The following is a 27,904-nucleotide window of genomic DNA, read 5'->3' on the forward strand; positions in this document are numbered from 1 at the left end:
TCCAAGTCCCAGAAGTAAGCATCTTTGGCTCTGATTGGCCCAGCTTGGGCCATGTGTCCACCTCTTAACCAATCACTGTCCAAGAGGATATGATACTCTCCTTGACTGGTGTTCAATGGGTCACTTATCAGTAGACAAGGATCAAAATCATTAGGCAACCTGAGATTCACCAGCAATCCATAGTTGATTAAGAGCAACAACAGTCAACACACACACACACACACACACACACAAAACACACACCCAGGAATCTCTGGCAGACTGAGCAGACTTTCAGATTTTGCTCTCTTCAAGATAATAATAACAAGTACTAACCCATTACACTTAAAAAGCTTCCCTGAGGAGTCTGGAGTTATTATGAGCTAATATATGTAAAAAAGCACTTAGAAGAATGTCTGGCCCAAAGTAAATACTACAGAACTGTTAACTGTCATCTTGGAAGAAGGATCCTGGAGACGGAAAAACATCCTAATAGGCAGGGTGGAGGTAAAGAATAGTTTAATCTAAATATTGAAAAGAGGGACTTCGCTGGTGGTCCAGTGGTTGAGACTCCACACTTCCACCACAGGGGGCACAGGTTCGATCCCTGGTCTGGGAATAGGATTCCCTGGTCCAGGAATAGGATCCTGCATGCCATTCAGTGGCGTGGCCAAAAAAAAAAAAAAAATTGAAAGGGGTGTAACCTAATTTTGTAACAAACTGGTAAAGCAGGATATATTGGTTAAACTACTTTTTGCTTCTTTGATCAGAGTTTAAGAATCACAAGACTGTTTTAAAATATCTTTTTGGTCATCGCTACTGGGGGATTTGGTAGAGAATAAATACCCAATGCTGATTACAAGATGATGGACTGATAGATGCTGGAGTCCACCCTCCTACAGCAAACTCAACCCATAATGGAAATGAATCTGAAAAAGAATACACACACACACACCCCTGAATCACTTTGCTGTATACCTGAAACTAACACAACATTGTAAATCAACTATAGTCCAATTTTTTAAAAAAAGAATAATAAGATAATGGATGATTAAGAAAAAAAGTCAAATGGCTCCAGGGTATGTATGAGGCAATCAGCACAGATCCCCAGAAAGGCTCAGAAATTAGAGTACCAATGATCCCTGAAGACAGGGGTGTAGGTAAGACTGAACACAGTAAGACTGATTGAAAATCTGTATGAGAATCAAGCAAATGGCCCCCATTAATCCTGGGTTGGGTATGAGGGTACTGGGGGTCAAGTTAGCCAGAGAGAAATTTCTGGTGGCAGAAACAATTGCAAAAAATTTTCAGGGGACTTCCCTGTTGGCGCAATGGTTAAGAGTCCGCCTGCCAATGCAGGGGACATGGGTTCAAGCCCTGGTCCAGGAAGATCCCACATGCCATGGAGCAACTAAGCCCGTGCGTCACAACTACTTAACCTGTGCTCTAGAGCCCGTGAGCCACAACTACTGAGCTCATGTGCCACAACTACTGAAGCCCATGCCTAGAGCATGTGCTCCACAACAAGAGAAACCACCGCAATGAGAAGCCTCCGCGCCACAACAAAGAGTAGCCCCCGCTCCCCACAACTAGAGAAAGCCGGTGCTCAGCAACAAAGACCCAACGTAGCCAAAAATAATAAATAAATAAATAAATTTATTTAAAAAATTTTTTTCGGAATATACGTAGATGCCTAATATTAAGTCTTACAACTGATCCTGTCTTTATTTAAAATTTTAATATTTTGTTGATTGTGGATTTTTTGCATTAATTTTGATTTTTTCAAATATTTCATTAAAATACTATTTACCTTGATTACTGGGTTTTCTCAACCTCTTTACAGAAATGTTGAGAAAAGCCAGCTTCAGAACAAGTAAATCCAAGTAGTTTCAAGATGTCAATCTCATGGGAAGGGAATTTAGGAGGCCTTTCTTAACACCATGTTTACGTAAAATGCTAATTGGTAACATACAAGTGTGGGTCCATACCTGTTCTACCACTGATGTTGGGGAGATAAGAACGAGAGAAGGGCTCACGTCAGCCTCTGCCAGACGGAGCCTCAGAATAATGTTCTGGATCATTCCAACCTTTGATTTTTCTTGTATCAGCAACCAAGCAGAGTACTGCTAGGGAAATCACACCCCAAGTCATGTCTCTGTACCTTTTTTTCTATGATTGCCCCTTTACAAAGCCGTTAAGACACCTTTTTTTCCTAATTGCTTTCTGCCCCTACTACATGAGATTTTAATACCTTAGTGTATCTGTTTATGTATGTGGCTCTTCGAAGGGCCACACGCCATTGTAATGTCTACAGTGTTGTGGCTCCACCCCCTGTGAGCATGCATGATCTACAGCCAGTTCCTCCCCACGTTTTCTGGATTTTATTTCCTCCCTCGGGGTCTTCCCCTCATCACTTAACAACCCCATTCTCTGGCATCTCAACTTCTACCTCTCACGGTCCCTACTGGTGACCCATCTCCAGCCATGGCCCCCTCTCTGTTCCCTTCCCGGCCTTATTTCTCGAAGGGCACGCCACACTGTGATCTGCATTCTGCCTCTGTCTCTACCGAATCTGTTCTCCATAATATCATAAATGAACTCTGCGCCCCTCCCACACACATACTCTTCCACCCAGCAATCCCATGTAAAAGAAATCTTACCAGCACGTGCCTAGGAAATACCAAAACTGAATGCTGTGTTTCACCACAGCTCTTTCTAACCAGCCAAAGATTTTAAATGGTTATGAATATTGAGTAACACTGCTATGCCCAATCCTTAGTGAACCTAACTTAAGACTCCCTTGGAATGATGGGACTTGTCTTCAACAACCGTGTACAAACCTGTGGACTCTCTCCAGGCTCTCCAGGGTACAAGCTTGCAACTTTTAAACAGCATAAACATTATGAACAGCCCCTTTCTAGCAGTTAGAAATCCCTGACTTATGCCCCTCCGTGAACGAGTCAGCCAGTGTCTCCCCTGGTGGGTTCTTCTGCCTGACAAGAAAAGACACTCAGCTCTGTGGACTGCTTTTATCTATTCGTTTTATTTTGTTCTTGTTTTTTTTTTTTTATTTGGTGGTATTTTATCCTTTGTACCTTTTCTTAGACTCTAACCCATAGAAATAAAACCACCAAGTAGGGCTTCCCTGGTGGCGCAGTGGTTGAGAATCTGCCTGCCAATGCAGGGGACACGGGTTCGAGCCCTGGTCTGGGAAGATCCCACATGCCGCGGAGCAACTGGGCCCGTGAGCCAAAACTACTGAGCCTGCACGTCTGGAGCCTGTGCTCCGCAACAAGAGAGGCCACGATAGTGAGAGGCCCGTGCACCGCGATGAAGAGTGGCCCCCGCTCGGCGCAACTAGAGAAAGCCCTCGCACAGAAACGAAGACCCAACACAGCCATAAATAAATAAATAAATAAATGTAAAATGTCAAACTATACAACTTTAAAAAAAAAAACAAAAACCACCAAGTACATAAGGATATAAGTACAAACATGCCCTCTGTAGCATGTATCATATGTCAAAAAAAGTGGAAACTGAATGATCATCAGCAGAGGAGTGGTTAAAACCACTGTGGAGCACCATGCAGCTGTTAAAAGAACGAGTCCAAGGAATTCCTTCCCTGGCGATCCAGTAGTTAGGACTCCGAGCTTCCACTGCAGGGGGCACAGGTTTGATCCCTGATCGGGGAACTAAGATCCCACGTGCTGCACAGCACAGCAAAAAAAAAAAAGAATGAGTCCAAGGTATAACTACTGAACTACAGAAATGTCCATGAAACAGATCTCTTAAGTGAGAAATGCAAGCTGCAGGGCAAAGTGTACAGTATGGCACAGATTTTTTTTAAACAACCAGAGCCAGCCACTCCTAGAAGTGTATTCATGATTGAAGATGATTCCATGAACCCACAGAAACTTGAGCAGACTCTTTGGGCTTGACTTGAGATTGGGGCGGCAGAGGTGGGAGGGAGAGGGGGACAGACAGCAAGGGGGCAAGGCTCTGCCAGTTTTCTTCTCTCTGTAGGTACATAGCTCCCTGGGAGCAAACCTTCTTTGACTCTCCTCTGAGCCTTAAGTGTCCCCTCTCCAGCACACTTTGAGGTCCCACAAAGGCTCTCTCCTCCCCATCACACCCTCCCCATCTCCCACCCCTACCCCAATACTCCCTTGGTCGGCAGAGCTGGTGGATGAGGAGGAGGGGGCAAATGGACCTCAAGGGTCCAAGACACTACCTGGTAGGAAGGAGACTGAGACTGGAATTCTTTTTCACACTGTTTAATATTAAGTAAGTTCTCTCTGAAAGACTGAGAAGGTTCTAACAGAGATCCAACAGGAGGAAAGAACCCTAAAGTTCCCGAAAGGGAAGCCTCTGTGAGCAAAGTCATCTGGTCAAATGACCAGGCTCAATACCAGTGCCTAAAGGTTTAAGGGGCTGAGGCTGGACATGGCCCTAACCCAGGCCCCTGGCACCACAGTCACACTGGAGGACCTTGCCCAAACCTGTGTGAACTAGGACACGGGTCCCCAACTCCTAGGCCATGGACCAGTACCTGTCCGTTGCCTGTTAGGAACCAGCCCGCACAGTAGGAGGTGAGCGGCGGGCGGGCAAGCGAGCGAAGCTTCATCTGTATTTAGAGCCGCTCCCCATCGCTCGCATTACCGCTTGAGCTCCGCCTCCTGTCAAATCAGCAGAGGAGTGGTTAGATTCTCATAGGAGCGCAAACCCTACTGTGAACTGTGCACACGAGGGATCTAGGTTGTGCGCTCCTTATGAGAATCTAATGCCTGATGATCTGAGGTGGAGCTGAGGTGGTGATGCTGGCGCTGGGGAGTGGCTGCAAATACAGATTATCATTAGCAGAGAGGTCTGACTGCACAGAGACCATAATAAATCAATTGCTTGCAGACTCATATCAAAACCCTATCAGTGAGTGGCAAATGAAAACAAGCTCAGGGCTCCCACTGATTCTGCATTATGATGAGTGTATAATTATTTCATTATATATTACAATGTAATAATAATCGAAATAAAGTGCACAATAAATGTAATGTGCTTGAATCATCCCAAAACCATCTCCCCACCCCGCCACCCCGGTCCGTGAAAAAATTGTCTTCCACAAAACCGGTCCCTGGTGCCAAAAAGGTTGGGGACCGCTGAACTAAGAGTTGGGAAGCCCGACTGTGCACCACTGTTGTGGCCTAGGCAGTGGTCCCCATGGCATTAGAAAATGACCCATCAGATTGTGTAGGAACAATGTTTCCCTAGTTCCACCAGTGAACAAGAACAGAAGCAAGTAACAGCAGTCAGAGCGGGGGGGGGGGGGTGGTGAGGAGTGCTGGGCTTCCTGCACATAGGGGCAGGGGGTACTCAAATGACTAAGTGGAAAAACGTGTGATATGTCTACCCTGAAATCAGAGCTTATGTTTAGTTTAAAGTTACACAGTTTATAATGCCGTGTTTGTATGTCCAATTTGTCCTCAAGGAACAAACACAAATTTCTCTAGCCCCGTGCCAAATATGGGCTCCAAACACTCATATAGCGGGGACAGTGGAGTTATCCTCGAGCCGACCGAAGTCTGAGCCGCACTGGCACAGGAGGAAGGAAGGGGGTGAAATTATTCTTGTGTTTAGAAGAACACTTTAACAAGACTTTGCGTCTATGAAATGCAAGGTCCGTCCCCCTCACCCACAGCCCCTGGGGAATAACCTAGTGAGAGAATCTTTGATCAAGAAGTTGAATCTGGGACTTCCCTGGTGGTGCAGTGGTTAGGACTCCATGCTTCCACTGTAGGGGGCACGGGTTCGATCCCTGGTTGGGGAACTAAGATCCTGCATACTGCAGGGCACGGCCAAAAAAAAAAAGGTATTAAATCGTTCTGCAAAGAGAGGTCATGGGAATGTGGGATGAAAAACAGGGCCTTGGAAGTCTAGAAGAAGAGGAAAGTCTAGCTTTGGGGTGCACACATGGGCTTCCCTACTGCAAAGGGTCCAGCAAAACCCAGCCCCTAGTCCTTCCTGTGGTAAACAGAAGAACAAAATGGTAATTGTACAGACCAATAAACATTTTAAAATAAGAGGCTTAATTCTCCCTGTTGAAAATAAGAGACTTCTCCCCCCACCCCTCTCTTAGAGCACTAACTTTAGAAAACTTGTAAGCTCTTTCTCTGCCTCTTTGAAATGTAAGTATTTTTAGAAGCTAAACCAGCCTCTTGCAGCTTTAGGACCCAGGGATGTCTCTCCCAAGGCCCCGGGAGCCATCTCTTCGAAATGGAAATATCAGGAGAGAGAGCACCCTTATCTCCCAGCTTCTATGGGAGGGTAGGACCCTAACTGAGGTGGGCTCCTTGTTCCAAGTTGCAAAACACCTCCTGTCATAAAGATACTTTGTTTTTCCTGCAATTAAGCCTATTAATAACACAAAGGATCACCAATTACCATAAAGTTAGGATGAACGGTGTGTGACAAATGGTGCTCTCAAGCCTCTTACTTGAGGACTAGTTACTGTTTATCTTGAGAACATGCGTGTAATGGCTGTATCTGTTTGGCTCTATAACAGGGTGAGATACTTTATCTTTACAATCTCTTAGCAGATGGCCTGTGATGCACATCACATTCTGGTAATGCTTATTCAAATATAAAACTGTTTTCTTTCCTCCACTACCTTTGTGGAGAGGTTTTCCTGGGTTGGGAAATTTTGTTTTTAATTATATTCCCCAACATAATACATGTGCTTAAAACAGAAAAAAAAAAAAAAAGTGGGAAGGTCTTGAGATGTAAGACCCCTAAATGGGACAGACATGGAAAAGCAGTGGGGAGAGACAGAGGAATTTCTAAGAGTGACGCTGACACTCCACTGAAAATTGTTTCCAAAATGTAAATAATAGCATAATAGCAGCAAATACATACAGAGACTACTGTCAGGCATCGTTCTAAGTGCTTTACACATTAACTTAATTAGCTATGTAGTAGCTTGGATTATTGTTCTTAATTATTCACCCCCCACCCTGCCTCTGAGTACTCTCCAGTGGGCAGAAAAGGTATCACGGAACAGCAGAAAAGCAGGCTGAAGTTTGGACTGGTTTTGGAAGTAGGTATGATGCAAACTCTCTTTTCTAGCTAAAAGTGACCCTTGAAGGGCGTGTGTGGAAAGGCCAGATTCAGCTACTACATAAGATGGGAATATGAGCCACTCTATTTGGATATTACAGGATATCTAAAACTGGAGGAAATTGGGGGCCAGCATATGGCAGACACCAGCCCTGAGCACTGAGGATGTAGTAAGCAGGAGTGGGCCCAGAAGATAAGAAGGGGAAGGGCACTCAGTAAGGATCAGACACTTGCGTAAGGTTTGGAGGCTGGGAGGCAGGACTGGAATCCCTCATTCCCACCAATGACCAACATGTCATTTTTGAGGGTCTGGCTCAAGAAAGCAGATTTCCCTTGCCCTGGCCTAGCCCAGCTGCCAAACACATCCACTGTGAGCCAGATGCTTAGAATGACTTGGGTCAAGAAGACCTGGAGAGGTACCTGCAAGAGGCTTCCTGGGTGGGTGGTAAAGCCTGAGCTCTGAATCATCCTTCTGACATTTACAAAGTCCCTAACCAGCACTGGCCCCACCGCTGCTCCCTGGTTTCCTGCCCTGAGGGCCACAAAGGACCAGGAAATAGCAGGAGCGGGGTGGCGGGGGCAGTGAGCAGTATAAAGACAAGAAGGAAGATGAAACAAGTAGAACTTCATGACTAATAAAATCTTTACACCTAATTTTTTAGAAGGAAATTGAATTCTGGTGGAGAAAGCAGGCACCACGGTCGGTGAGGCCAGAATAAAAATTTACCTGGAACATACAGAAGGGAAAGAGGCTGCATTCATTTGGAAGGGACAAAGTCCATGGGAATTGCCCACAGATGCTGGGTCCCCTAAGTGACTCTATACTGCAGCCTAACACCTGGTCCCTAACATTCTCATAAGCCACTATGAAGGTTGGACAAAAGGAGGCTTTCACTGCCCTGCCTCAGTTAGGCCTCCCTCAGTATCTGGTGTGCCCAGGGTCCTAATCCAGCCATGTTTGATATGAGGTTGGGGGTGGAGCTGAGGGGGCAAGTCTTTCAGCTGTTACTTTTCCAGGTTTTAGGCAGCCTGGGGCACCTCTGGTGATTTATTGAAGGACTGGGCTCAAATGAGGTATAAATCAGGAACTGAAGACTTACTGGGCTGCACTGGGTCCAGAGCAGGACATTCCGCACGGGCCCAGCACAGCCTAGCAGGCCGGCCTTCCAGGGCTCAGCCCACGGTCTTTCCCAGGTCCCAGCCCAGAAAAGCGGAGGCTTTCTCCTGCGTTTGGAAGACTGACTCACCCCCTCTTCCTCCTAGCTCTCCAAAAGGCCGGGAGACCTCAGGAAGTGTCCTCATCCTGCTCCCTTCAACCCCGAGGCGCCTGGCCCCAGGCCTCCCCCAGAGGTCCAGAGAAACCCCGGCGCTTCCAGGCTCTCGGCCTCCCCCAGGCGGGGGCCCCTTCATCGCCCCGCAGCTCCGCTCGGCCCGGGAGGGACGGCCCTTCCCCACAACCGGCTCTGCGGCTCGCAGGTTCGGGCTAGTCTGGGGCGGGGACTGGAAGCGTCTGAAAGTGGTGAGGAGGGCGGGGACGCGGGCCCCTCTTTAAAGGCCCGGGACCTGAGGCGCCTCGATACCGGCCGGCGACCCGGAGAAGCGCGCCCCATCCGGCTCCCTTCGCTTAAGCCGCCGGGGCTGCCATGGGCCGCTACCGCATCCGCGTGGCCACCGGGGCCGCACTCTTCGCCGGGTCGCACGACCGCCTGCAGCTGTGGCTGGTCGGGGCGCGCGGGGAGACGGAGCTGGAGCTGCAGCTGTTGCCGGCGCGGGGCCAGGTCAGCGGGCGGAGCGGGGACAGACCCCGGCCGGGACGCGGGAGGCCGGCGAGGGGCGGGATCCGAGTGCGAAACGACTGCGGAACCGTGCCTGCTGGGACTTCCAGGTGTTGGGACGCCCGGGCGGCTGGGCCAGGAGGATCGGGGGCCAGGACCCGGGCTGAGCGCACACCCCTTCTCCCTTCCCGCCGGCCCTGGTCCTCGCAGCCTCCAACTCCTTCTCCAAATGACCCCAGGCCAGTGTCAATATAGGATCAGAAGTCAAGTGGGACGCTCGTAGGAATGAGGGAGCGGGGAGAGCTCAGTTAAAGGACCGATGAAGGTGCTGAGACTCAGACATCAATTCAAGACACTGCGGGCCACGCGCCGCGCTCCCTCTTCCTGCCGGTGCGATGGGGCGTCAGACACACCGCGCAAATGTCCGGAGGAGGGAACGAGGGAGGCTGTCTTTGGAGGCCTTGTCAACGGAGGCTCCACAAAGGTCCCCTCCTCTCCTGTCCCCACCGCACCTCTGACCCCCAACCCCACCCGCAGCAGGCAAAACGGCCTCGCCTGGGACCCTGCTACTAACTCTCCGGGTTCTGGTCCCACAGGAGGAGGAGTTTGAGCATGACATTCCCGAGGACTTGGGGCCACTGCAGTTCGTGAAGCTGCGCAAACACCACTCCCTGGTGGACAACGCGTGGTTCTGCGACCACATCACGGTGCAGGGCCCTGTAGCCTTCGAGGAGGCCGCCTTCCCGTGCTACTGCTGGGTGCAGGCCGGCAGCGTGCTGTGCCTGCCCGAGGGCACCGGTGAGGGAGAGGGGATGCAGGGCCTGGGGAACTGCTGGGGAAGGGGCGGGGGAGGGCTGCGGAGGGTCAGAGGGCCTTGAAGAAAGTGAGTGTTCAGCAGGTTAAGTGTGGAGAAGACAGGACATGGGAAAGAGTTATAAAGTACCAAATTTATACACAGAATAAAAAAGCCTGCAAGTGGGGCTGGACAGGGACATAAGTGATGTGCAGATCCCACCCTCCAAGAAGATGAGGACACGGGATGGGAGCCGCAGCAATGATGGGAAACAGAAGTATGGGATGAGGAACAAGTTAGGGCAGGGCAGGTAAGGGTAGCACATGGAATAGGGGATGGGGGTGACCCCTAAGAGGAGACAGCTAAGGGAAACAATAAGCAATATGACTTGGAGAGCTGGTTTGGTTGGGAAAACACGGAAGAAAACCACGAGGGACAGGGTGCACACTGACAGTGGGTAGGGATGAATGAGGACAGCAAATACAGAATTTGTTACCATGGGAAATAAGTAAGAAAGACGATTACAGAGGCAAACGAGGGCAAGGGCAAGTAAGGATGGAAACATGAAATACATCACTTTGAGACAGGTGAGTAGAAATGCGGATAAGAACAGGAACAAGTTGATAATATAGACTCTGATGGTAAATCTCAGAAGAGTGAAGTCAGGGAAAGAAAGCAAACAGCTGTTCCTAAAGCCTTTTGAGGACGGTTGAGGTGTGGTAGGTGAGGTTCAGGAGATGTGAAATTAACCAAAGCAATATATAGTAGAAAATAGATACCGGCATATGAGTGATTGAGATTTTATCACCTTTTTTTCTGGCCACGCCGCATGGCTTGCGGGATCTTAGTTCCCTGACCAGGGATTGAACCTGTGCCCCCCGGCACAGTGGAAGCACAGAATCTTAACCACTGGACCACCAGAGAATTCCCAAGATTTTATCACCTTAATTAAGGTGATTTTTTCCAACCATAGATACTGATGAAATAGGATCAGGTGGCGAAAGACGAGTTAAGGGACAAGAAAGGGTGTCAAACATGAGACTGTTGTCTCGAGACAAGAGACAGGGTTGAGATTAGCAAAATCCAAAGTGCAAATTTGGCAGTGATAAGATAAATGTGTCTCAGGAATCAATGGAGTGAGGCAAGGCCAGAGATAAAAGCAACAGAGCGTGACTGAACACATGGCCTATGACGGCAAAAAGGAAGATGAGGACAAGCAGAGGAGAGCACAGGACCACACAAACCATGGCCAATTGTCTTAATGTCTCCCCAGCCTGCCTGGCAGGAAACAACGCATTGGACGTGTTCCAGAAACATCGAGAGCAGGAACTCAAAGAAAGACGTCAGATATACTGGTGACCACCCACCTACAGGGCCTCTCAGTGGTACCCCCCATCACTGACCTGGACACCCTCCCTGAAGCCTTGTCCCCATCTCCTAGCTGGGCCACATGGAAGGAAGGGTTACCCCTGACAATGGCTGCGGGCTGTGAGGACGATCTACCTGCAAATATGAGATTCCACGAGGAGAAGAGGCTGGACTTTGAGTGGACACTGAAGGCAGGGTGAGAACAGGCCTGGAGCTCAGAGTGGGGAAAGGGCTGGGAGATCCAAAAATGGTGGTCAATGGTGAGCAGCTGAGGGATTGGCAAATGGGTTCATGGCTCGATTCCTGTCCTAGGGCTCTGGGGATGGTCCTCAAACGCGTTTACACCCTCCTGAGATCCTGGAACCGCGTGGAGGATTTTGATCACATCTTCTGGGGCCAGAAGAGTATCCTGGCTGGTCAGTGGTTCCCCAGGTCTCCATAACTCCTTGATGGCCCCTTTTGATGACCCAACCTTCACACTCCACAGCCCCTCACGAGACTTCACAGATGAGAATATATTGTGCTGGGTCATTTCTCAGAGGCCCCAGATGAAAAGGCAGGGGCTAGATATGGGATGGTCACGTGCCTGGATCGCTGGGGTAGGGCCTGGAGGAGGGACATCCCGGCTGTGTAAACAACCTCCTCCTACACTCCACCCCGACCCCACAGAGAAGGTTCGCCAACGCTGGCAGGACGATGAATTGTTTGGCTACCAGTTCCTCAATGGCGCCAATCCCATGCTGCTGAGACGCTGCACCTCTCTGCCCTCCCGGCTAGTGCTGCCCTCGGGGATGGAGGAGCTACAGGCCCAGCTGGAGAAAGAACTCCAGGTACCCCTCCCACCCTGTGCTGTTCTCTCCTTGGCGGTGTGGCCAGAAGTAGTGAAGGGCAGGGATCAAAGATGAGTCAAGGAAGGGAGGCTGCGGTAACCTACAGCCCCTTGGTCCAGACTCCAGTGCTAGAAAAACCTAGAGGTGATAAAGTATGTAGGGAAAACTATGAGGAACTCCCAGTGTGGAGGGGAAACAGGATGGATTCCCAGGGTGCAGATGGGGCCAGAGGTGTTAGCAGGGACAATGACATTCCCTGGCTGACGTCAGTGCTCTGGACACCAGTGTTCACGGGCAGGGAGAAGGGTAGAAAATGTGCCATCAGGTGGGGAGAACTGCGGGGGTTACTTGGGTTTGGAAGAGGTGAGCTGCATGTGAGGAGGACGAGCAAGGTGGGATGTGAGCGTGCCCTGTGCATGTGTGCGCTGGACTCGGCGGCAGGGCTGGGCAGGGGAACCTCCGTGGATTACTTGGCAGAGAAGGTGAGTTTTAGGGAGTGAAAGAGTGTTTGCTGAGCTGGTGACAGCTGAACACAAGGTGTTCAGATCATCGAGGGATAGTGGGGAAGGGGCCTGGCCATCTCGACAAGGGGACAGCTTGCACACTGGACTGAGCAGGCCTGGTTGTAAAATCGGATCTGCCACCACACATCCCTGGGCAAGATGTCTACCCTCACTAGGCTGTTTCTTCACTTAAAATGAGAGGAATCGGGCCAGATGCTCTGGTTCTGCTGATAGGACTCTGCAACCGACGTAGGATGATGGCAAGAATTCAGATAAAGGTCTTGAATGTCTTCCGCCTTTGCCCTGGCCCTCTCGGGTTAGACTTTGAACTCTAACGATGGATACATTCTTCCTTTCCCCAGAAAAGTTCCCTGTTTGAGGCTGATTTCATTCTCCTGGATGGAATTCCAGCCAATGTGATCCAAGGAGAGAAGCAGTACCTGGCTGCCCCCCTCGTCATGCTGAAGATGGACACCAGTGGGAAGCTGCTACCCATGGTCATCCAGGTGGGCGCCCTGGGCATCCGCCTCCCAACACTGCTTTCTGTTCACCTCCGCCTCTGCTCCCGAGGAACCAGCGCCCTGGTTCTTGACTCCCAAACTCCATCCTCACACAGTGAGACCTGTTCTCGTGTCACTCCGCTTACAGCCTGGTTTCTCCTGACTCACCCAACTGGCAGGACTTGTTCAAGAGTCATAATGGCCTTTTGGAGTTCTCATCCTACACCCGATGGTTCTCGAACTTTAGTGTGTATCAGAATCACCTAGACAGCTTGTTAAAACACAGCTTGCTGGGTCCCAGCATTAGACTTTCCAATTCAGTGGGTCCGGGATGGGGACTGAGAATTTGCAGTTCTAACAAGTTCCAAAGTGATGCGGATGCCGCTAGCTTGGGAACGCACTCTGAGAATCACTATTTAATCTCTCAGTCCCCTCTATCTTTTCTCCCACTGGTCTCAATAGTTAGTTAACAAATACTGTCAATTATCTCACACACCCAGCTTCCCCTTCCATCCCCCACCATAACGCAGACCCCCATCACGTTTCTCCCAAACCACTGTCAGATCTCCTCCCTGGACTCCCTGCTTCAGACTCCTCTGCATTCAACCCGACGATCATGGTGCTCGCACAGTGCCACAGCTAGTGAGAGGCACGGTGGGAGGGGCCTCATTCCTCCTCCTAGATTATACCTCCTGGATGCGATAATCGTACTTACTCATCTGTTTCCCCAAGATTGCTGGCCATAATGTCACACATAAAGTGGGAGTTCAATGAAGGCTTAATTTCTCTTTTTCCCAGATCCAGCCTCCCAGCCCCAGCTCCCCGACCCCACCACTGTTCCTGCCCTCAGATCCTCCACTTGCCTGGCTCCTGGCAAAGTCCTGGGTCCGAAATTCAGATTTCCAACTGCACCAGCTCCAGTATCATCTGCTGAACACCCACATGCTGGCTGAGGTCATTGCTGTGGCCACCATGAGGTGCCTCCCGGGGCTGCACCCTGTCTTCAAGGTACAACCTCTACCCTCCATGTCCCCCTTCACTCAGACCCTAGAGAAAGGAAACAGCCCAGTATCAAGTGATATTGCAGCACCAAGAAAAAATTTTTATCACTGTGAAAGAAAGAGGTGAGAACAGAAGGAAGACTGCATCAATATTTTGAGACTTGTGTTTCAATTAAGTCAAGTCACTTAAGGTTTCTTCAGGACATATTACTAAGGAAACCCTCTGAAATTCTCAGAGATCTGACAATCTAGCAATGGGCCTAGAGTACAGCTGGAACATTGCTAGTAAAACAAAAGCCTTGTTCCTGCCCTAGGAGATTTACGATTTAGCCAGAATGACAAGTGGTGCCCATAAGAACTACCCAGAGAACAACAGCTGGATCTAGAATCTGAAACCACAAGAGACAGCTGATAAACACTAGAGTATTGATGGAGTACGTTCCACCCCAACTGAGTTTGCTAAGTAGGAGCAGGTCAAGAGGCAAGGAGAGCGGCCCAGCAGGCTGCTTACACCCGCCCAGGAGAGAGGTGGAGAGAGACATGCGTTTGGCAAGGTGGTGACGGGAATGAAAAGGAAAAAATCAGAATTGGGGAAGGGATGGAATAGTAGCTGCGGCAAGCCTGGATATCAGAAAGGTCAGAGGTCTAAGCTCCTGCAACACCCAGAAGCCCAAGGGTGGGTATTGCAGACTGACCTAGAAATCCTGTAATTTTATGAAAGAGTGAGCTCAGCATCTATTGCTCGGCAGAAGGCAGCGACATAAGGCTTGTGCTTGAGTAAAAATGTCCTCAAAATCTTGATGACACTTTAGATATAGGGAACAAGACAGAGAAGGGATGAAACTGATACAAGCTTATGAACCAGACCAATTGTCAGAAACAGGGAAGCCAGGAGAGAAGCCAGTTGGGAAGCAAAGATGAGGTTCAGTTTGAGGTATAGGGAGTCGGAAACGTTGGTAGGACATGCAGGTGAGCACCTGGCAAGGAGAACGACTGAACTGCGTTTCAGCCGGGGGCCCCGCCCGACCCCCAAGCCTGGCCAGCAGTAGCTGTGGCCTCTCGGAGTCTGGGGTGACACAGACAAGATGGAGACCAGTGTGATGAGCAGAATCTTGGATTTTACTGATCTCAGGGCGCTCCTGCACCACCGTGTCCTGCTCACCTTGAAGAGGCTAAGCCTCTAGGCACACTGAAAATCCCCCTTTACGAGTTCAGCCCTCTGCCCAACTATCTCCATTCCCACAGCGACGTCATGGCAAACAGCTGTACTGTTATCAGTACACGCAGGAGAGCCAGGCCAGCAATGTCCCAGAGGTGACCTGCACAGGCTCTGGATTCGGACTGCCGGAGTCTGAATCCTGAATCCTAACCTCTGTACTTCCCAGATGTGAGCTCAGTGTCCTCAGGTCTAAATGGGGATGACGGGAGGCCCATCGTGGGGTTGCTGAAGGCTGACACGACCTAATAGTGTGACACAGGCTAAAAGCTAGAAAAAATTAGTTCCTGCAATGATTTATTAAGAGTTGTTTGTCCCAAGGTATCTCTGCTCCTCATGTGGACTTTGGGCTTTCCATGACACTCAGCACCTTTCATGAACTTTCTGAAAAGTTTCAGTCCAATGTGAGCTGCTTTGACCTCTTGGCACCAGAGTTATCTCTGCCTCATGCCCTGTGTCCAGCAACAATTCAGATAAATACCAACGCTACGTGAAACCTGTAAATAAACTGGGTGGAAATGACAAAATAGTCTGAGATAAAAAGAAACGCATGTGAGGATGAGATGGCCTTTTTTAATAGCTAAGGAAAAGCTATTTCTTGAAAAGCTATAAAAATAGAGGGGACCTAACTGCCTAATTGGGGGTGGGGGGAGATTTGACGACAGCCCCTCTGCTGCTTACGTACATAGCTCAGTATGGCTCCTCTATCTCACTAAAGGTACCCACCCCCCAAAAAACCAACAGTGAAGCAACCAGGGGATGGAGGTGTGGCTTTGGTAACGAGTAGAGAGGCTAATTTAAGCTGTGAGGTTGTAAATGACAGAGTATAAAAGCAAATCAAAAGGGGCTGATTCTCAAAGGCCACCTACACCCCAGGTGGAAATCATAAAGATAAGCGATAGGTCTTCCCTGGTGGCGCAGTGGTTGAGAGTCTGCCTGCCAATGCAGGGGACACGGGTTCGAGCCCTGGTCTGGGAGGATCCCACATGCCACGGAGCAACTAGACCCGTGAGCCACAATTACTGAGCCTGCGCGTCTGGAGCCTGTGCTCCGCAACAAGAGAGGCCGCAATAGTGAGAGGCCCGCGCACCGCGATGAAGAGTGGCCCCCGCTTGCCGCAACTAGAGAAAGCCCTCGCACAGAAACGAAGACCCAACACAGCCAAAAATAAATAAATAAATTAATTAATTTTTTATAAAATGGAGCAACTCTATATGATTGCAATTTAAAAAAAAAAGATAAGCGATAACAGCTAGTATTCAAGGACTTCTGTGTGGACTAAAAACTCTTCATACATCACTCACATAAGCATCACTGCAGCCTCCTGAGACAAAAGACCCTATTATCACCCGCTGTTGACAGACGAGGGGTTGGACAGGAGATAGACAGATCAACACTTAGAAGGTCTGGTACCTTGGATGAGTATCAAAGTGAGTGCTGAAGTGTAGAGTGAAACCCAGGTCAGTCTGGCTCCAGAGCCTGACTCACACGGGCGAAAAGATCACGAGAGTGAGTGATCACAGAAGCAGGAAGAGACCAGCCTGTCAAGGGAGGAAAGCATCAAGAGTAGACACCATGCTGCCTACAAGGAAGGACCCAAGCATGTCCTCCATAAACCACCCCCTCTAATCTCCCCCATCCCAGCTCCTGATCCCACACATCCGCTACACGATAGAAATCAACACCCGGGCACGGACCCAACTCATCTCAGACGGAGGTGTATTTGATAAGGTAAGGAGGGGATGGGGCATGGGGCTGCCTCACCGTCTGACTCTCTATGATTTCCTGCCACTTTCAAGATCCCAGATCCACCTGGGTGACTGCCCTGACCCTTAAACCCATGAGCCCGTCCCTTTATATCTACGTCTCTAAATGTGAAAATGCCACATCTGAACCCCTTATATAGTGTGTGCTGGCTTCTTCCTCAAGGCCTCACATCTCTCTTGTCCCAGGCAGTGAGCACCGGTGGAGGGGGCCACGTGCACTTGCTCCACCGGGCCCTGGCTCAGCTGACCTACTGCTCCCTCTGTCCTCCCAACAATCTGGCTGACCGCGGCCTGCTGGGAACCCCGGGTGCTCTCTATGCCCACGACGCTTTACAACTCTGGGAGATCACTGCCCGGTGGGTGAGACGGGGAGCCGAGAAATGGGGCAGGGGAGAGGGCGAGTGGGGCTCTGGCCTGAGGTCAGCATGGGGCAAAAGGAACCTGAAAACAATAAGGTTCAGACAAGAGGAGCAAAGGACTGGATCCTGGGGAGAGACGAGGAAGCGTGAGTCAGTGCGTAGGGCCTGAGAAGGAGGAGGCTGGGGACAGAGAACCTACGTTGGGAAAGCTGTGGACTGGGAGGCTGAGGGATCTGGAAAAATCAGGGATTTTGTCAGGGAGAATGGCTGTCAACCATGTATGGGGATTCCTAGAACTAATGACCCACGTGTCCTTCCTCTCTAGACTAGTTTGTAGAAAGAGTTGGGAATGACCCAAAAGGCAGGCCTTGAAGAATCTATACTCAGACACATTGAGAGTCAGCTGGGCAGAGACCATGGAAAAGTGCAGGGGTCAAAGGCCGAAGCTTTCTCCTCTCAAGGAGCTCACCTCCCTTCTCCCCTGGGCAGGTATGTGGAGGGGATCATCCACCTTTTCTACAGCGGGGATGACGTCGTGAGAGGGGACCCTGAGCTGCAGGCCTGGTGTCGGGAGATCACTGAGGTGGGGCTGTGCCAGGCCCAGGACCGAGGTGAGAGCCCTCCCCAGGGACAGGAGCTCTTTGGACACCCTGCCCAAGTAGAGTCTGGGTTCAGGACCCCAACCCCTCATCCCACCCCCTCTCCCTCCACACGTCAAACATCTGAATCCCATTCCCACCTCCTAAGACTCAGGACAATTCTAGATACCCCAGGATCATCCTCCTCAGAGACCCTGGCCATCAACCTTTACTTCCACCCCATCCCCTAACCTGCCACAGCATGGGACCCCACAGGGCCAGAACCCCAGCCAGCAAGGGATCTGCCCAGGCCCTGCTGGGGCTCACGTTCTCTCCTCATGGTTGTCTATTCCTACTTGAGGATATAAATGGGAAGATTTTTCCACCAAAGCCCGTAATGACCCCTTCTGTTCTCCCTCTTCTCCTCCTGCCTGCTACTGTCCAGCACACGCATAGAAAGTCCAGGCCTACTGCACACTGACCACAGTGCGAGGTCATTTCTAGATGCAAACACAATGCTCTACGTGCTTTGGCTCAACCCTGAACTCGGTGCCCTGCCCCTTGGGGCTCACATTTCTTTGGCCAGTCCAGCCTCTCCCCACCGCTGCTAGGATCCAGCCACCGTCTTTAGCACCCCACCCGCATTCTAACCTCTGGGGAAGAAACAGCCTTTCTTGAGCTCTTCCTAGATTCCTCCTCCTCCTTCTCTCACACATGGGCCAGCCTGGACTCTGCTCCAAATTGTCCTTCCATCCCTGCCCCTCACACTTTGCACCAACATCTCTGCCTCTGTGGGACAACTACAAACATTGACTGAGGAGCCGCTATGGCCGGCCTCTGAGGGTGCCGTGAGCACTAACGCAACACCCGCCCTCTGGAGGGAGCGTCTCCCTAGGGAATCTGTGGCTGCACCACCCCGCTTCCAGGACCAAACTTTCTCTAGTATATCTCGGTATGTCCCTTGGGCTCCACGTGCTCCCGGGAGACCCCTCCTCTCCTTGGCCATCTTTTCCCCAACCAGTATCTACATTTGGAAAATGAAAATAAACATCCACATGTGAACTTTAACCTCCACTAAGTGCCTCTCATTCTCTCTTCCTCCACTCTCCTTCAGTTCTCATAGCTCACCTTTGCCTCACTTTCCCAACAGACTTTTTGGAGAAAGTGTGCTAAAATAAAAAACGGCCTGAGATTGGCAGTCAGGAACCCGAGTTCAAGATCAGCCTCTGCCTTTTCCCAATTATGCAGTCCTGACAAGCACTTTAATCTCTCTGGTCTTTGTTTCTTTTGTTTTTTTTTAATCTACAAAAGGGAAGTGATTATATTTGTTCCACTTAACTGACAGGATTAGTGGGTCCCTGAACCCCCCACCTCCACTGTGAACTGAGTGGCGTGACATAATCTTTGCGGAAAGCCTCTCTTGGCTATGACCCTATAAATCTATGACTTCTCTTATCCGTCACGTTACAATTCAGACACTTGTAATTCCCTACCTGGGAATAGGAGGAAGCATCCCTAAATTCTCAACCACTTTTTGAGGCAGAGGATTTTTGATCACTCAGAACTTTTCAGCCCCCAACCCTTCCAAAATAACAATACTTATTACTTATTGAGAACTTGTTCCACACCAGGTGATTACCTCATTTATAAAATAGGTATCATCTACACTTTACAGGTCAAGAGATTGAGGTTCAGAGAGGTTAAGTAATTGGCCTAAGGTAACCCAACTATATTATTTGAATCTGAAGTGAAATCCATGTCTGATGCAAATATATTTGAATAAATGAACTAAACAAACAACCATCAATTCCAAAATGTAGACATCCCAAGTCTTCAGCCTTTATTTCTCTCCTCTCAAACTGTAGCCTCTAAATCCTGTTTCCTTCCTGCCCAGGTTTCCCCATCTCCTTCCAGTCCCAGAATCAACTCTGCCATTTCCTTACCATGTGTGTCTTCACGTGCACTGCTCAGCATGGGGCCATCAACCAGGGCCAGGTATGGAGAGCTGAAAGCCCAGGTCCCTGAAGGCAAGTGCCTGGACCTTGGGATGCCCAAGGGAGAGATGGGGGTTCAAACCCTAAGTACCAGGATCCTAGGGTTGCAGTTTCTTCCCCCAGCTGGACTGGTATGCCTGGGTCCCTAATGCCCCATGCACAATGCGGATGCCCCCACCTACCACCAAGGAAGATGTGACAATGGCCACGGTGATGGGCTCACTACCTGATGTCCGACAGGCCTGTCTTCAAATGGTCATCACATGGCATCTGGGGCGCCGCCAGCCAGACATGGTAAGAGAGGACCCTGGGGAAAGGGAAATGACAGTTGGAAGGGAAACATAAGAGTGAAGGGCTAGGCTCTAGATGTGTCTGACTCAAAACTGACTGATCCTTTGTTCTTTCTTAGGTGCCTCTGGGGCATCACAGAGAAAAGTATTTCTCAGACCCCAAGGCCAAGTCTGTACTAAACCAATTCCAAACAGATCTGGAAAACTTGGAAAGGGAGATTACAGCCCGGAATGAGCAACTTGACCTGCCCTATGAATACCTAAAGCCCAGCCACATAGAGAACAGCATCACTATCTGAGCTCTGGGATGCCCCCACCGGGAAGACTGCAGATCAGCTCTGGGACTGACAGTTCCATATTGAGTTTCATGGTTTCCTAGTCTCTGCTGCAGAGGCTCTATTTCCTCCCCCAATTAAACCCCCTACATCTGCATCCCGTGAGCCCAAGGGCCTTTACTTTTCTGTAAAGGGCCTGATAATATGTTAGGCTTTGTAGGCCACACAGTCTGTCACAGCTACTCAACTCTCTTGTTGTAGCACAGAAGCAGCCACAGGCAACGTGTAAATGAATGCTGTGTTCCAATAAAACTTTATTTACGGAGAGTGAAATATGAACTTCCTGTGTCACAAAATATCCTCCTTTTGGTTTAGTCAACCATTTTAAAATGCAAAAACACACAACAAAACCCTGTGCTTCGCTACAGGGATGTGCACAGACTGCAGGCTGGATTTGGGGCAGTACCTGTACAACGGTACCCTGCGGTAGCCTGAGGCACTGACCTTACTTGCAAAACATCCAGAGAATGGTGGGGTGGGTGGGGAGGGTGAGGAAGATTTCTTGGAGAAATCGACTACCTCAACTAATTCTCCTTTCCCAGGAGCTTGACTTCATGCTTGGCCAACTTAAAAATTCCTGACTCTTCTTTGGCAACTTTCCCTCCACCCCTATGTCTCCTATTCACACACCTACCCTAAAAGTCCCTGAATGAGAATGGTGCCCCTAAGGCAAAATAAAAACTTTCACCCCAAAATGGCTTCCTTCCAGACAGTCTCAAACAAAAGAGACACGAAATAATGTCTCAAGGCCACTATCCCAGGCTCTTCAGTACCCTGGGGTCTCTAAGTGTTTCCCAGGTTCCAAGTTCTCTTTCACGACCCTTTTAAGAACAATCCGCACAAAATAAATGGAAAAATACCACCAAGTTATGCTAACCACTGACAGTGTCTGGTTCTGGGGTCTTGGGATCAAAATGACCCCTCTCAATTATGCTATGACCACTGTCCTCACTAGAATGGGTACAACATACTCAGTGCAAAATTGTGTTCTTCAAACACCACTATTTCCCTGAATAATTATTACAAATCTGTTTTTCACCAGTGAGGTATACAAACTTTTTCTTTGGAGGGTATGATCCATTCATATTTTTTAAATCTTGTACTCTACCTTGTTCAAAGGACCTATGATCAGTTTCCTTGGTTTACAGTAGGGAAGAAAAGTGACATTTGTGTGTACTTATTCCTTTCCCCAGAACATTTGGCAGGGCCACTCACCTTAACAGCTTGTTCATTGAGTCTGCTTTCCCTGGACTTTTCCTAACGCCCGTATTTTTCCTGGATTTGGCAACCACGACTCTTCAGTATTCCGTGTTTGGTTAACAAAACGTTACTTAAGTATTTCCAGTGCCAAGAACCCTCAGCAATTTTAAAGCGTTCTAGCCAGAACAGCACCCTTGGGCTCGGGAAGGGGCTCCACGTCTTCTTTTACTGTGTCAGTGTCTATTTTAAAGGGTAGGGATGAGTAGAGAGGAGATAGAGGCGTTCTCTCTCGGTGTAAATCTCTCTGTCTCACTTACCACACCTCCATCACAGGATACCGCCCGAGACTAAGGTATCTGAGGGAAAAATGACATAATTTCAATCCTCGGCTGCTGAGAGCGCATCGCCAAGGTTACCAGGAGCTCCGCCAGAGATAAAAGCTTTCCCGAGGCCGGGCTACCTTTTCTTCCTCGTCACGTGACTTGACAGACTTGGTCACATGATATACTGGCTCCTCCCATTCCAATCTGGAGAGGGGGGGGAAAGCCAAGAAACCGGAGAACTTTGCTCCTGCAATACTCGCACCCCAGCTACATATGGGTCAATAAGGGATTCCCGAGGGGCTGCTACGGTTTCAGAAACACCGCTCTTTCCCGCCGAAGTCCGAGAGGACCCGGAGGCGCCAGCGTTCTCCGCCTGGCGCTCTCCAGCCCGATGGTTGGGCCCGGAAGCCACGCCCCCTCGGTCGCTCTCCCTGCTCTCGGTCCTCCGCGAGTCCCCAAGTCCAGCTCTCTTCCCCCCCCCGCTCATCGGGGCTTCCTCTCACCGCCTTCCTATCTGGCCCACATCTAGGCGATCCCCGACTCCTTTCTTCATGGCGTCGCTTCTGTGCTGTGGGCCTAAGCTGGCCGCCTGCGGCATCGTCCTCAGCGCCTGGGGAGTGATCATGTTGGTGAGGGGACTGCCCGGCGACAACCGGAGAGGAGAGGGCCTGAGGGGCCCGGGTGTTGGAGGGCTGGAGGGCTAGGAGACACCAGGCGTTTGAAAGCAGCAGACAGGCCGGAGGGGGTGGTTGATTAGCCGCTGGAGAACGAGACAGAACTGAATTGAGAAATGGGGAATTGGAAGGGAGAGGGGGAGCTGAAGCTTGGAATGGGCCCCGGGGCTGGTGGATTTGGAGTACCCTCAAGGTAAGAGGAAGAAGAGCTACGTTCTTGAGAGGTCCTTGAGCTGAATGGAGGGCAGTGGGGAAAGGGAGTGCTTGTTCCCGAAATGGATAGCTGGGCGTTGTTTCCCGAGGACTCTACCCGACCCACTTCAGGAAGAAGTAATATGGAGAAGTGCCGATTCCCTCTGACCCCCTCCTCCCTGTCCCGTGATAATGACGCCTCCGGAGAGGATGATAATCTGGTTCCTGGGTTGCTCATTATTCCTAACCCTTGCCCCAGCCAAGTCTTCTCTATGTCACCATTCATGCCCTGTTCCGGGTGACTGGAGTCCAAATCCGGCAACAACCAACCCTAATCCCAGCTCATTCTGGTGATTCCCAAACCCAGATGTTGTGGCAACATTCGAAGTGGGAGGAGTTCAGGCAGTGACCAGGTCAGGTGCCTGAGTTCAACAACCTACCCCTTCCCTTTTTGCAGATAATGCTCGGAATCTTTTTCAATGTCCATTCCGCTGTGCTAATTGAAGACGTTCCCTTCACGGAGAAAGATTTTGAGTAAGTGGAGAGGCGGGGGAAGTGGTCAGAATCATGGGCGGGGAATTGCAGGAGGCTGGATGCTTGGGGCCCAGAGGCTAGGGAACTGGCTGCTCTGTTTAGCACACAGGAGCAGTCTTGGGAGTCAGACCTCAGCGGCCATCCTAAACCCACCTCTTTAGGTGTGGCTTCTTTAGGTATTTTCCTTGACTTCTCTGTGCCTCCTCCACCTATGCAAAGTGGATGCTATAACACAACTCACCCCATAGGGTTATGAAGATTAAGATAATACACGTAAAAGCGTTTAGAACGGTACCCGGCACACAGTAAGTGCTGTGTAAATGTTGGCTGCTGTTAATAATGTTTCCGATATGTCTCTGCCTAATCCCCACCCCTAGGAATGGCCCCCAGAACATATACAACCTTTATGAGCAAGTCAGCTACAACTGTTTCATCGCCGCGGGCCTTTACCTCCTCCTCGGAGGCTTCTCTTTCTGCCAAGTTCGGCTCAATAAGCGCAAGGAATACATGGTGCGCTAGAGCACCGTCGCGTTCCCCCTCTCCAGCCCCCTCCTCTATTTAAAGACTCTCCCCACCCAGTCACACCCGCCCCACCCCCAGTCTGGCGCCCTCTGCGGACTGGGTTTCCCTGGCGAGAGACTGAATCCCTTGTTCTTCAACCTCTGGCGCCCGGCTCCAGTGGAGGGAGGTCGGGGCTGGCCGTTCCCTGTCCCTCCGGCCCCCTCGCCTTGTCCCGTTCCACAATAAAGAGAAACTTCTCTCTTAAGCCTCGTGTGTGTGCATGGGTTGCGGGGCAGGCATCCGGGCTGAAGATCGGACTCCAAATACGGAGTCCCGACCCCTCGACGGAAGTGGAGTGAAGCCGGGCCGGAAGCGAGGCGGTGTCTTCCACTCTCCTTCCCGCGCGCCGAGGCGGTGAGGCGGTGAGCGGCCGAGCTGGAGCCAATCAGCTGCGGGAAGGGGCGGGACTTCCTGCGCGGGGGCCGGAGCCGTTCGATCGCACTGCTCTCCGTGGTCCCGGCTCCGAGGTAGCGGCGGCGGTAACGTCTCCGTGAGGAGGCGCGCGGGGCCATGACGTCAGCGTCTACAAAGGTTCGACCTCCCTCGCGGACAGCGCTCCCTGGCGGCCACGGGAGGGCGGGCCCCCCAAGTTGGCTCCCGGCTCTTCCATCCCGGCCGAGGGGCGGGCGGGAGTCCAGCCTGGGGTGGGGCTAGGGGCTCCGGGCGGTCCGGCGCGGCGCTGTGCGCCGGCCCCCCGTAATGCTGCCCCGCCCCCCAGGTCGGAGAGATCTTCTCCGCGGCGGGCGCCGCCTTCACGAAGCTCGGGGAGCTGACCATGCAGCTGCATCCCGTGGCCGACTCTTCCCCCGCGGGGTACGTGAGCCCGGGCTGGAAGATGGACGCTGAGAGCGGACGCTGGGTCTCGATCACAGACACCGACACTCTCTAGGGCAGAGACAGATGTTAGTTTCCCTTTGTGCCTGGCACAGCGCAGAGTAGGTGTTAATAAATGATTGTTGAATGAATGAATGACAGATAAACCGCAGACCGAGGCTCATAATCCGGACTCATTTCACAGCTCTACCCTGCTGCGAACTGGTAGACCATAGACCGCCACCACTACCCACACCACCCCACCCCCCAAATCATGTGGAATTCCGTCAGACTGCAGCAGACTGTGTTTAGAGGCTCTGTTTGTAAGACCCCCACTTGTTGGATGGGTTTCAGTGGGCTGTTTACAGCAGCTGTTTCACGTTGATGGGGGAGAAGTTTTCTTCTAAGGTGGCGGTTGTTACACTATCGTGTGGTTGGGGGTCCTCAGGGTTCCCACGGCGCCTTAAGAATTTTGTTTTTTGCTTTTGTTTTTGTTTTTTTAAGGAAGACCTCTTTATGGAAGGGGCCCCAGGCCTTGCGGGGAGGAGGCTGGTTGCTGTGGAATGCGTAGCCTGTGGGCTGGCTCCACACCCCCTCTTCCTCCCACTTTCGCTATTCCCTTCTCCCCTTCTGACAGTGCCAAGTGGACGGAGACGGAGATAGAGATGCTGAGGGCTGCTGTGAAGCGATTTGGGGACGATCTTAATCACATCAGCTGTGTCATCAAGGAACGGACAGTGTGAGGGAGGGTTGGCTGGCAGAGAAAGGGCGGGTGGGCAGCTTTCTTCCTCCATACCCATTGTTCCATCTTCCTCAAACTCCCTTCCAGCTCAACATCTTTCCTACTTTGTTGCTAGTTTTGTTAGCAACAAAGTCCCTCGAGAACTGAAAGAATAAAAGAATTGTCACAATTGGTCAGAAGTTACTAAAATGCTGTGGTAATCAGGACCTTACAAGAATTTGATTTTAGGTTGCCAAAGACACCCAATAATTGAATTTGGTAATAGGAAGTCCCTGGTTATTTATACAGATCTTTTGAGACTCTACTGTGGTGTTTCCAGGGATATTATGATCCTGAGCTAGTGGATCAGGATCTATTAATAAGTCTCAATCTCCCGGTAGGTCACCCAGGCTTACCTGGTAGCCTTCCACATTCATACATCTCTCCCAGAAGAGAAGTAGAAGACGGGCCTTTCCCACTCTCAGTTGGACTCCACTCTTCAGGCTCATTTGCCCTAAGTGGCTGCAAGGCTTCAGGAAAACGAGAACCCTAGCAAAGAGTCGGGGCCCTCACCTGGATTCTTATGAAGGGGCTACCCCGTGTTCTTTCAGAGTGGCCCATTGCCCCTGCCCTCCCCTCCCTTCTTCCCTTAGCCTCTCTGATGACTCCCTTCCTAGCTTGCTCTCTCTTCTCTTCAGGGCTCAGATAAAGGCCACCGTGAAACGCAAGGTATATGAAGACTCCGGCATCCCCCTTCCAGCCGATTCACCCAAGAAAGGGCCCAAGAAGGTGGCATCTGGTGTCTTGTCGCCTCCTCCAGCTGCCCCTCCACCAAGCAGCTCCAGTGCCCCTGAGGCCGGCGGTCCCCCCATAAAGAAACAGAAGGCTGGTAAGGGCTGTGGAGTTGCTGCCTGGGGATTAAAGGTCCCATCTGAGGTTCAGTGAGAGTTGGGCTTGGGTCAAAGGACAGATCTTTTTTCCTCTCCCAGTGAAGGTTCCCAGAGAGTGGCTGGGGTAGGGGAGGGAGGGAGGGAGAGCTTGAAACTTGGGGAAGTGGGCGGGGCGGGGTGGGGTACCATCAGGGAACCTAGAACCTAGGTTGTGCCCCCCTCCCAGATGTGACACTCAGTGCTCTGAATGACTCGGACGCCAACAGTGACCTGGTGGATATCGAAGGGCTAGGAGAAACTCCTCCAGCCAAGAAACTCAACTTCGACCAGGGTAGGAGTCCTCCTCCTCCCACAACGGCTGAAGGGGTGGGGGAGGGTCTCAGCAGGATCCCCCTCCCAGGGGCTGTGGAAGAGAAGGTTCCCTCCTGTGCATGCAGGGGATTGGGTCTGCAAAGAGCGGGTGCTCTAGGGAGGTGGGAGTCATGCTTGGGGCTCGCCCCATCTCGGCCCATTTTACTTCCTGTTCCAGACAGCCTGACCCTGGATTCTGGCCTTCTCTTGACCTCCGCTGATCCTCCTCTGCTCTCTTGCTGAGCCTTCCACCTCTCACCCCTCTCACTGTTCACCCTGGACCTGTGGACCGGTTGGGACTCTGAGCAAGGCCTGCATGAGAGAGGGTGGAAAGGCTGCCGGGTGGCCCACCTTGCTGTTGCTGTATGAGCATCTTCCTCCAACCTCTTTGACCCCCAACTGATGGACATTTTTATACCGAAAACAATAAAGATCTCCCTCTCAGCTTGGTGCCTTCAGCCTGACGTTACTGGAGTGCAAGGGACACCTCCCTCTCTCCTTAGCCCCCGGGGCTCAGCCCCTCCTCAGCGGCTCTCACCACCCTGCCTGGAGCAGCACAGCCAATATTGGCAGGCTTTCTTCCCAGTGCCAATATTTCTGTGCTGCTAGAGCCAGGGGAGCTGGGCGTGGGCAACAAAGGCTCCACTTTGCTCTCTGGAGGCAGCACTTACTCCGGGGTCTCTGGCAGGCAGTCCTCCTGAGACTACCCTGGGGATTTCAGAAGGGCAGCTTCCAGTGATTTCACACCTCCATTTCCACCCTCACCGCCCCCCCACCCCCGCCGCCACCTCACCAGAAGGCCCCAGATGTTTTTCGTGTCGCTTCTCCAGGGTGGCCTCCCCGGCCAAGCCTCAGCGGTGCCTCCCCCACCCTCGCTCTAACACCACAGTGTGGTTTGGACGTGGCCACAGTGCCGTACAAACCACAGTGTGCTGCTGGGGCGGGAGCAGGACTGGGGTGGGTTGAGAAGAAGGGAGCACGAGGCAGTGCTGTGAAGACCCCTACCACCAAGGGTGAGAAGGCTTAAAAGGCAAACATGGCCCCAAGAAGCGTTGGGGAAAGCAAGAAACCAGAGCTAGGAGCTGAGCAGGCAACTGGAGGGAGAGGGGCCTAAGGGGTGAGCTCGCAGTGTAATAAGACTGGAACCATCTTCCTTGTAGGAACTCTGCTCAGGGGATCCCTAGGGTGGGGTCAGAGGCAGAGGAAGCAGGGAATGACTGGGGGGGACCAACAGACTGCCTCTCGACTCAG

The 27,904-nt window shown here is 51.2% G+C and overlaps 3 protein-coding genes and 3 long non-coding RNA genes across 21 annotated transcripts in view; 3 read left to right on the top strand and 3 right to left on the bottom strand.

Annotated features, from left to right (window-relative positions):
* Positions 1 to 22,239, bottom strand: part of LOC309618006 — a 151,996-nt gene extending 129,757 nt beyond the window's left edge. For 6 of the 8 annotated variants that reach the window (XR_014238228.1, XR_014238230.1, XR_014238231.1 and 3 more), the window contains exons 1-2: positions 21,610 to 22,239; positions 19,996 to 20,076 (exon numbers count right to left, since the gene is read on the bottom strand). This is a non-coding gene — a long non-coding RNA (uncharacterized lncRNA). Of the gene's footprint in view, positions 1 to 13,718; positions 13,903 to 19,995; positions 20,077 to 21,609 lie in introns of all 8 variants that reach the window. The other 2 variants (XR_014238229.1, XR_014238227.1) reach the window with 2 other exon arrangements.
* Positions 8,364 to 20,661, top strand: ALOX12 (arachidonate 12-lipoxygenase, 12S type). Of its 6 annotated transcripts, none has more exons than XM_082371067.1 (14): positions 8,364 to 8,562; positions 9,458 to 9,659; positions 10,928 to 11,009; positions 11,096 to 11,218; positions 11,335 to 11,438; positions 11,692 to 11,852; positions 12,718 to 12,861; positions 13,654 to 13,863; positions 16,717 to 16,803; positions 17,025 to 17,194; positions 17,687 to 17,808; positions 19,670 to 19,770; positions 19,893 to 20,063; positions 20,179 to 20,661. In XM_082371067.1, exons 4-14 carry the CDS (start codon positions 11,130 to 11,132, stop codon positions 20,356 to 20,358), a joined length of 1,539 nt encoding a protein of 512 aa, XP_082227193.1. In that variant the 5' UTR covers positions 8,364 to 8,562; positions 9,458 to 9,659; positions 10,928 to 11,009; positions 11,096 to 11,129; the 3' UTR covers positions 20,359 to 20,661. The 6 variants fall into 6 exon arrangements, with proteins under 6 accessions (XP_082227193.1, XP_082227189.1, XP_082227188.1 ...); XM_082371063.1 differs by lacking the exon at positions 8,364 to 8,562 and adding an exon at positions 8,602 to 8,864; XM_082371062.1 differs by lacking the exon at positions 8,364 to 8,562 and adding an exon at positions 9,038 to 9,345.
* On the bottom strand, positions 15,353 to 16,710 carry LOC309618010. The gene is made up of 2 exons (XR_014238241.1): positions 16,486 to 16,710; positions 15,353 to 15,580 (listed from the first exon to the last, which is right to left on the bottom strand). It is a non-coding gene; the product is annotated as an uncharacterized lncRNA (long non-coding RNA).
* Positions 22,240 to 22,346: 107 nt separating the features above from the next.
* On the top strand, positions 22,347 to 24,083 carry RNASEK (ribonuclease K). The gene is made up of 3 exons (XM_082371111.1): positions 22,347 to 22,546; positions 23,241 to 23,317; positions 23,695 to 24,083. The coding sequence occupies exons 1-3, from the start codon at positions 22,469 to 22,471 to the stop codon at positions 23,834 to 23,836; spliced, it is 297 nt and encodes a 98-aa protein (XP_082227237.1). The 5' UTR covers positions 22,347 to 22,468; the 3' UTR covers positions 23,837 to 24,083.
* A 124-nt stretch (positions 24,084 to 24,207) lies between these two features.
* BACC1 (BPTF associated chromatin complex component 1) lies at positions 24,208 to 27,097 on the top strand. Of its 4 annotated transcripts, none has more exons than XM_082371114.1 (6): positions 24,208 to 24,409; positions 24,597 to 24,691; positions 25,329 to 25,430; positions 26,111 to 26,301; positions 26,529 to 26,633; positions 26,832 to 27,097. In XM_082371114.1, exons 1-6 carry the CDS (start codon positions 24,389 to 24,391, stop codon positions 26,894 to 26,896), a joined length of 579 nt encoding a protein of 192 aa, XP_082227240.1. In that variant the 5' UTR covers positions 24,208 to 24,388; the 3' UTR covers positions 26,897 to 27,097. The 4 variants fall into 4 exon arrangements, with proteins under 4 accessions (XP_082227240.1, XP_082227241.1, XP_082227243.1 ...); XM_082371115.1 differs by having other exon boundaries at positions 26,836 to 27,097; XM_082371117.1 differs by lacking the exon at positions 25,329 to 25,430.
* LOC309618009 lies at positions 25,373 to 26,104 on the bottom strand. The gene is made up of 2 exons (XR_014238240.1): positions 25,829 to 26,104; positions 25,373 to 25,576 (listed from the first exon to the last, which is right to left on the bottom strand). It is a non-coding gene; the product is annotated as an uncharacterized lncRNA (long non-coding RNA).
* Positions 27,098 to 27,904: the final 807 nt, after the last annotated feature.

Source organism: Balaenoptera borealis, assembly GCF_965194805.1.
Source record: "Balaenoptera borealis genome assembly, chromosome: 20".
Classification (NCBI taxonomy): domain Eukaryota; kingdom Metazoa; phylum Chordata; class Mammalia; order Artiodactyla; family Balaenopteridae; genus Balaenoptera; species Balaenoptera borealis.